The sequence below is a fragment of the Ischnura elegans genome (genome assembly GCF_921293095.1).
Source record: "Ischnura elegans chromosome 13 unlocalized genomic scaffold, ioIscEleg1.1 SUPER_13_unloc_4, whole genome shotgun sequence".
In the NCBI taxonomy this organism is placed as follows: Eukaryota; Metazoa; Arthropoda; class Insecta; order Odonata; family Coenagrionidae; genus Ischnura; species Ischnura elegans.
Window position 1 is genome coordinate 8108153 of NW_025791660.1, and position 9061 is coordinate 8117213.

General features: G+C 39.1%; 1 protein-coding gene across 2 annotated transcripts in view; it reads left to right on the forward strand.

Moving 5' to 3' along the window:
• Positions 1-9061, forward strand: part of LOC124173211 (zinc finger protein 182-like) — a 94292-nt gene extending 85231 nt beyond the window's left edge. For both annotated transcript variants that reach the window (XM_046552747.1, XM_046552746.1), the window contains exons 6-8: positions 511-642; positions 3646-3718; positions 7042-9061. In XM_046552747.1, the coding sequence (XP_046408703.1) occupies positions 511-642; positions 3646-3718; positions 7042-8792 (1956 nt within the window). In that variant the 3' untranslated portion in view covers positions 8793-9061. The remainder of the gene's footprint in view (positions 1-510; positions 643-3645; positions 3719-7041) is intronic.

Below are 9061 nucleotides of genomic sequence, written 5' to 3' on the forward strand. Positions count from 1 at the left end.
TGATTTTCTCAAAATTAAATCTTAAATCTATTTTTTAAAGACTTATAAGAATTTTGAGAGTGGTAAAAATATCTAGTAGTTAAAATCCACCAAATACAAACACTTTTTCCTTGCATAGAATAATAGTCAAAGTAAACAATAATAAGGGCAACAATATCTTGAAGTGATTCCATTTACACCTTAATCTCTGTCAAATTGAGGCATTAGACAAATATTTGTTCAGGCAGTAGTATTGATCTCTTAATTGTGACTAATCCTACATTTTCTTGATAACATGAGAGTTGTTTTCTTTTTCGAGTACTATGATAGAATCTTGTACAGTTCATTGCATGTAAATGTGTTACACAAGATGTTAAGATGTGAATATTACAGAAGAGTATGTTTTGAGGTGGTTTGTAGATATTTATCAATGCTATAAATAGGAATCATTATTTTTTGTGAACTCTCAAAGCTTTTTCTATATTTCTGTATCCCTGTCTTTAATGATGCTGATTGTGGACTCATATGCAGGCACAGGCCTCAACATCTTCCCAAGGTGAAGAGGTGGATGCTGAAGGCACAACAGCCATTGTGATAGATCTTGACACTCTGCTGGTTTTGGCCAAGAACGAACTCTCTCCCAAGGAGACTGATGCCACTGAGGTATGCATGCAATTCACATTCAATAAAATTAATGGATGAAAGTGATGTTTGGGAGAAATCCTCAATTTCAAGTACTGTAAACTCGGGCTTTTGAGCCCAGATTATGAAACCTCAAACATTATGTGGGTGGTTGTTTTTGGCAATTGCTGCATAGGTAACATTTTCACACTTAACGTTTCACTCCTACTGGGAATGTTAACTTGAGATTGGGAGGGAAACCGTTCTCGTCCTGTGCTTATGTATATTTTGTTCACCCATTGTTGACCCGATTTTGAATTTTCCCAGAAGACGATAGCCGTTGAATATTATATTTGGCCAGGAACCCTTTCCATATGTGGCTGAGGTTATATTCATCCTCCCTATTGAAGTTGATTGTCCTTTTCGCTATCTCGACTGATTCATGTATAAGATGCAGATGGTATTCTTTCGTCTTCGCCAATACCCATGTAGCGTTAAACATTATTTATTACACAGCAATTCCCAAAAACAACCACCAACATTGATAAAGGAAGCTGTGAAAATATTCATTCGAAACGTAACCATTATTTTCAAAAATAGGCCGATGCTGCTTGGCATAGTTCTTGGGTAACATAAAATAAGCGTTCACAAGGCAAGGAGAACTGATTCAATATCGTGTGAATATATCTGTGTGTATACAATTATGATTGAGTGGAGTGTTGAGTGTTTCACCCTCCCCCCACGATTCCCCGCTTTCCTAATTTTGAGGTTTTTATGTTGTGTGTATGCGATCAGTGAAATGTCCACAATTTTCCCAATCCCCTTCCTCCAAACAACACCTGTGAGGAGCGAATGGAGGGTGATGGAACCTGCACCCCATCCTTCTACAAAATGAGAACCTGTTTCATCATACCCCCTTCACCGTAGTAAGGATTCTATGAAAACCTGCTTATAAGAAGATACAGTAGACTCTCGTTATTACGAAGTTCACGGGACCGAAAAATCGGAGGCTCGTAATAACGAAGTTCGTAAGAACGATTCTTTTAGGAATCGTCGTAAGGAATAGTGTATTATAAACGCGATTAAATTACGCAGAAATATATGTAAACAGGATAATTCGTTTCAGTTTTTCAACAGAAGACTGCGCTATGACGCAATCGAGGGTTGATATCTTCCCGAATACATGAACTCCGATATTCAAACTAGATGCGTCCCAAGACCTTGTTCCTAGGTTGATAAAATTACAGTCCGGCCACCGAGAGTTGTCCAAAAACAGACAAAATGGTTTGGTTAGGGTGTGAGGGGGCCAGGTAAGAAAGGGAAACGCTGACAAAGTGTTCCATGAAGAAAAGAACCGGAAGGGACGACGAGCGTGAAGGACATAGAGGAAAAACTTGAGGAATTACTTGTTCTTGTGATTCGAAGAATGGGCTTATTTTGGTGGATCAGGCTTATTTCAGTGTTCGTTTATACATTTGACAACGTTTAATGACTAGGCGAGTGTGAGGTGCGTTTGGGGGTGAGCGATTGGCTTTAAACCGTGCTGGCGCAGGATTATCCGCCCATCCTATTGTGCCGTAATCGGACAACCCTCGCCAGCCGGACTGTATGTAATTTATCGGAGTACGGTTATCCTGCGGGATGCAACACTGCATTACACGTATGCGCTTACTCACGCTTGTGGCGAACTGATCTATCGGGGCCTGCGATGCATTCGGAGCCGAAAAAATAGCTCCCCGCGGTGACGAAGAACGGGCGAAACTTTGAACAGTTCCTAAATTCACACCATTTTCATTGATACCTTATTCAGATCATGATCACAATGAGAGTTTCCCAGCGCCACACCGCGTAGTATCGGCCAAATCGACAGGCGCCAAATTTGAAATTTGAAAATTTTGAATGCTCGTATCTCTGAAAATTCGTAAATCGAATGTGTATAGGAAGAGGACTGACTTTACATCCTATTTACGAACGGTTATGAGTAGGGCACCCTGACTACACAGGAATGAAGCTAGTTATATGATGTTGCGTGTAAATTGAATAAAGAACCATATTTGACGCTCTTAGGCACAGTAAACGAGAATAACTTAAACGTGGCGCAATTATTGAAACTTAAGTGTAGTGAATATCCACCTAAATGCCGTGACTTGTGCGTGCAACTTCGTAATAAAGTTCATATTGTAACCGCCGGGACCGGAACTTAGGTTCGTAATTTCGTAAAAACGAAAATTTCGTAATAACGTTTCTTTTACTATAGCTTGGATAGGCCTTTTCGACGGGACCAACGGTTTGCTTCGTAATAACGAGAACTTCGTAACAACGTTGTTCGTATTAACGAGAGTACTGTAAAACTCTCTTGTTAATAAAATACAGATAAATTGCAGCTTGAGGACACAAATCGACCCCGGCTTCAAGTTGCAGCCAAAGGCTATGCCCAAGAGCTGATGGTGTCTTGCCTGTCAGTCGGAGGAGAAGTAGAAAGAGAAGAGAATCGTGGAGGTTAGACTGTGAGGTGAAGATTGGCAAAGAAGAGGAAATAGGAGAATGGAATGTTAGATATCCTGAACCATGAGGAATAAGGTCAACCCACGACGCCTTGATTGAAATATTCTCTCAGCGCATGGTGAATGAATGTGCTGCAGGAGCCATCCAAGGAGGTCATCCCCATCTATGATGGAGAGCCGATAGGTAAAACTGTTATCCCACATGACTTCCCCTCAGTTAAGAAGATTCACATAGAAATATCCTTTATAATCAAGAATAGAAGAACTAACTCTGAAGAAGACTTGTTGCCCTGCTATATTTGTACCTTGCCTTTGTTTATTCTTTTGGCCTGCCCTTTTACCCCAGAAAGGAGTGTATATTTTAGTATTTAGGACAGCATATTGTTGGAGAGATTTTAGGATTAGTGTTGGTGTTGTCACTTCATTTTTTTTTGTATTCACACCAGAGATTAACAAGAATTTAAGATTTGAGTTTCATTTTTTTGTATTATTTTAGACATGTCATTTGTGTTTGGTAAATCTGAAATATGCTTACTTTCAGCCTACTGTTGTGGAGAACGGAGAGCTGGTTCAGAATCTTACAATGGCAATGGAGTCTATGATGGATGCAGTGGGTGAGTGTTCTTCAGTGCTTGAAAATGACTCTTCACCGAAAAGACTTGTAACTAATTCTGACGAGGGAAGATTCCAAAACGGGATCACAGAATTCAATCAAATTTTGAATTTGTATTTTTTTCATACTCTATTTCTACACTCTATATTGTTAGAGCTAATGTTTTGTCCATATCTATTTAATGCAATGGTGGTTGGCGTGACATGGTGAAACTCCTTCATGGTGCACAAAGGTAAAGAAAACACTTCGCTGTTCCACAAAATAAAGTATATTTGCGACCGGTTTCGATACAGCGTATCATCATCTGCCAGCTATCATCATCTGCCAGATGATGATACGCTGTATCGAAACCGGTCACAAATATACTTTATTTTGTGGAACAGCGAAGTGTTTTCTTTACCTTTGTGCATCATATCTATTTAGTTCACTGAAAATTTTTATTTTTTAATTTTGCTCGACCCCAGGTCCTCGGCGTGACAACTGGGCATTTAAACCACTGGACTAATACTCATTCTTTGCAAAGTGGCTCTTACACATGAATATATTTGACCTGTAAATTTTTGAACTGTATTTCAGTTTAAACTGTTTGGTTATATAACCCCATATGCGGGCTAATTCAAGGACAGCTCCTAATGGACTATATATAACACAAGAAAATTTTATTGAATTCTGAGACCCTGTTTTTGGACGCTCCCCTTGTGAAGGATGTAGCATCTATGTTTGTCATCCATCTATATTTTCTTTAGTTTATCATTTATAGTTCTGCTTCAGAATGTGGTCAGGTTGGCAAATATCTAGTTAAGTTTTCATCATGTTTCAGAGACATTAACGAATACATGCAGTCATGTGATTTCATATGGTAATTCCAGTGTGCTTTACATTACACTTTTGGATTTAAGACTGGGTAATAAAAAAATTCCCATTAAATCACTTGTGAAGAATACTAAGCATTATATTCCAGCTATGTACTATGTCAATTGTGGCGTCCATACACAAACTGAACTTAGAACTGTTGAAATGACCTCAAGTGGTTTTTTCAGTTTTAAAAGTGATGTGTAAGGGTGTCGCTCACCGTCTTGTGCCAGCTCGGTTCCGCTCTCGGTGTAATGGAAGAATCGGAGAGTCGCGTTCGAGTGATGGGTTCAGTATCTGAAACTCATAACACGTTGCAACCTCTCGCGTCGGATCCATCCTCGTGCATGACTCTGACACCCTAATCCCATTAACAACTTGCAACTGGCTCTCGCGTGGAAATTGGTCTCCGCATATTCCTCCAAAACTTTATGCCGTAACACGTTGCAGCATCTTGGCGTGGGAAGGCGTATGATGTGCATGATCATGCAGCCTTTTTCTGGCCAATAGGAGGACGCTGAGAGGGTCACAAGATGGACGCGACACGGGAGGAAGTCTCTTGGAGGGAATAGACTGGGGAGTCTGACACTGTATCTCAGAGGGGAAGTTTGTACCTGTCCTAGTAGCAATAAAATGTGTGGAACCAGACGTCATCTCATTCTGCCTGCTATGAACCTGGCCCTTCCCATAAGCTTAGTGCTTACAGATGTCAATTTTTGCTTTCATAGACACCCAAACCCATTCATTGGTTTGTGCTCTATGCAAATGTCCTTTAATAGGCCTAAGAGTTATTATTGGAAAAAGTGAGATATGGAAAAAACTGATTTCACTAAAAATAGGCTAAACTAAATTTCAATACCTTGTGTGCAGAAGTTATAGTTCTGCAGAGTAATGACAGTGGGTGACCAGGCCATGCTTATTTATTCTCGTTTGTTAAGATTTCATGGTTATAGCCTCATCCAAATTGTAAAAGGTAGAACAGTGAAATACAAAGCATCACCGTCTTTAAGTGTGGATATGAGAAGTTTGAATAATTTGGATGTTAATTTAACTTATAACTGTTAATCTTTTATTAGGATGTTCTTGTGGTATTTTGTACATTGCTTCACATTTTAAGTACCTTGAGTTTTATGAAAATTCACTCTGGGCGTCTTGCAAATTTAATTATTAATGTGATGATTGCTTCTGAAAATAGGTAAATTATAAGGGAAGAGATAGGAAATTGGAAAATGGATGCATGTGGATAACCTGGACATCAGGTATCTTTGCCAACTTTCAGCAGGGTCAGCCACTGAAATCAAACCATTGTATATGGCCCTAAGACAGAGTAGGGAAGTAATGATTGGGTAGGCTACTGATGTTACAAAATGCACTGTCTGACGGTTCAGTGTGCCTTTGCATGCAAAGCCTTTTATGAAAATTTTGGATGCATTGTGCAAACAAGACAATCTCTTTGTCATTTTAACATTCTGCATACTTGGTATTTTCTGATGGTTTTTGAAACCAATCCATCCTGAACCATCCAGGCTCTCAAACTAAGGCTGGGAGAAAGAGATAATAGCTGCACTGTGAGGGCATATTCAAAGAGAGAGTCAGAATCCTTTCCACTCTTCTCACATGGGGTGTCCATTAACTGAAGACATAATATAAAATTTCAGATCCAGATCCGATGCCCTCTGGAACTTGGGATCCGATATATCTGATGAAGGGCATTACCCGTAGATATTTAGATATGGGGCATCCCATCTGGACATGCCTAATGTTAATCTAGGTATGAGAACTTGAAATCCCATCCTTGAACTTGAATTAATTTTAAAAAGATTGCAAGGTATAGTGGTTAGGAAAGTTCATTTAGAAATAGAGAGGTGTGCCCCAAAGAGAATGTGATCTTATTTTACTGCTGTTGTTGTTTTTACAGGTATTTCTTTTTTTAATGTATATTCTCCTCAAGATAAGTTTTCATAATATGCCATATTATACCCCCTTCATCTTCCTCTAATTGATTTATTAAGCTGGCAATGATTTTTTGTGAGCTTTATTTACCTTCTGGCCCTCTACTTCCTTTACATTTCTTTATTGCATATTGAAGCTTTGTTATGTAAGAAAGTATTTGTTTTTATAATAATGATTATTGTTTTGATTCAACATAATGTGTGTGCATGTTATTTTTAAATTGAGTTTATGATTACTTCTGTGCATGAAAAAGTGCATTGAGGTGTATTCTGGAGTAGATACTTGAGATTAGAATGCAATATTTTCTCATTTTTTCTGAGCAGTGCCACTCAATTTGTGAAGAAATGTATGGAAAACACCATATAAAATTAAGTGACACCTTGTTATGTGATTAGCATTTAACCAAAGGATCGGTTAAAGCTGCTACCTTGGTACCTGTCTAAGGTTCTTATAAAATAGTTCAACGAATCATAGATTTCATCCCTGACTATTTATTTTTAATGTGAAATTCTTTTCTAGAGTCCCCAGGTCCTGAAACAGCCTCAGCCTTGTTTGCAGTCCTTGAACCTAAGACTAGAGCATCAAATTCAAGGAGAGGAAAGAAGGTGATGGATAAAGACAATGATGTATGTTGTTCCCTGCTTGCTGATAAAATAACTTTGTGCTCAATTCCTGATGATGGACAGTTTCATTCAAAATCTAGGCGTGTGTCTAAAATCAGAGGAGATAGAGCAGCAACAACTATTGTGGGGGAAATAAATGGTTGTGATAATCCTGACATCACAAAGGATTTTAGGGTCACTGACAGTGGAAAGAGTGGCCCCAAGGCAGTCGTGCGAGAAAACAAAGAGATAAGGAATAGCAGGATCAAAAATCCTGGGAAGCTTGCCAGTTCAACGAAAAAATCTTATCATTGCTTCAATTGCAGAGATGCTTTTAATGTGAAATATGATCTCATCAAGCACCTCGAGATTCATTTCAGTTCTGGTAATTTGGATATTGATTCAAATTTGTCAATTGGTAAAGATTCATCCCTCAAAACCTTTGTCTCTAGAAGAGAAGATAATAGTTCTTGTCAGCCTCTTTCCTCCAAAAGTTTAAATCAGCTGATGCGTAAAAGGCAGGGCGTGAGACAAAAAGGAAATAGGCTTCTTAAGGATAACTTTGGAGGAAGAAGGGAGAATAAAAATGTTAGGGAAATGAGGAAGAGCTTCATTGTAGATAGGAAATCATGCACAGTTAGTACACCCACAGCAAAGAAGTCTTATTCCTGTAGTGAATGTGAAAAGGTTTTCTCTGAGAAAAGCATCCTTGTCCGTCACATTCGGACTCATACGAAGAAGAAACTGTATTCATGCAGTGAATGTGAAAAGTCTTTCTCTCAAAAAAGTTACCTCGTCCGTCACATTCGGACTCATACAAAGGAGAAACGTTATTCTTGCAATGAATGTGATAAGGCTTTCTCTCATAAGAATACCCTTGTCGGTCACATTCGGACTCATACCAAGGAGAAACCTTTTTCCTGCGGTGAATGTGATAAGTCTTTCTCTATAAAGAGCAACCTTATCTGTCATATGCGGACTCATACGAAGGAGAAACCTTATGCCTGCGGTGAATGCGATAAGGCTTTCTCTCAAAAGAGTAACCTTGTTCGTCACATGCGGACTCATACGAAGGAGAAACCTTATTCTTGCGGTGAATGTGAAAAGTCTTTCTCTCGAAAGAGTCACCTTGTCCATCACGTTCGCACTCATACGAAGGAGAAACCTTATTCCTGCTGTGAATGTGATAAGGCTTTCTCTCAAAAGAATACCCTTGTCTGTCACATTCGGACTCATACCAAGGAGAAACCTTTTTCCTGCGGTGAATGTGATAAGTCTTTCTCTATAAAGAGCAACCTTATCTGTCATATGCGGACTCATACGAAGGAGAAACCTTATCCATGTAACGAATGTGAAAAATCTTTCTCTGTAAGGAGCAACCTTGTCTGTCACATGAGGATTCATACGAAGGAGAAACCTTATTCCTGCGGTGAATGTGATAAGGCTTTCTCTCATGAGAACACCCTTGTTAGTCACATTCGGACTCATACCAAGAAGAAACCTTATTCCTGCGGTGAATGTGATAAGGCTTTCTCTCAAAAGAGTCACCTTGATTGTCACATGCGGACTCATACGAAGGAGAAACCTTATTCTTGCAATGAATGTGATAAGGCTTTCTCTCAAAAGAGTCACCTTGTCCGTCACATGTCGACGCATATGAAGGAGTAACCTTTTTCGTGCAATGAATGTTAAAAAGTCTTAGACCTCCAAAGAAAACCTTGTCTTACACATGCAGGTACATCGGAAAGAATCCTTATTCTTGCAATGAACTTTCTTTTAATAGCCACCTTTTCTTTCATTTGAAAACACCCTGGGCTAGGTCTTAGTTGTCTTATTTATTGGTATTCATTAGCAATCAAGGTAAATAATTCTTAACCCTTTCGCGCCGAATCCCGCACCTGTGCGGCGAGGATTTTTTTCCTCAACTACGAATGCCA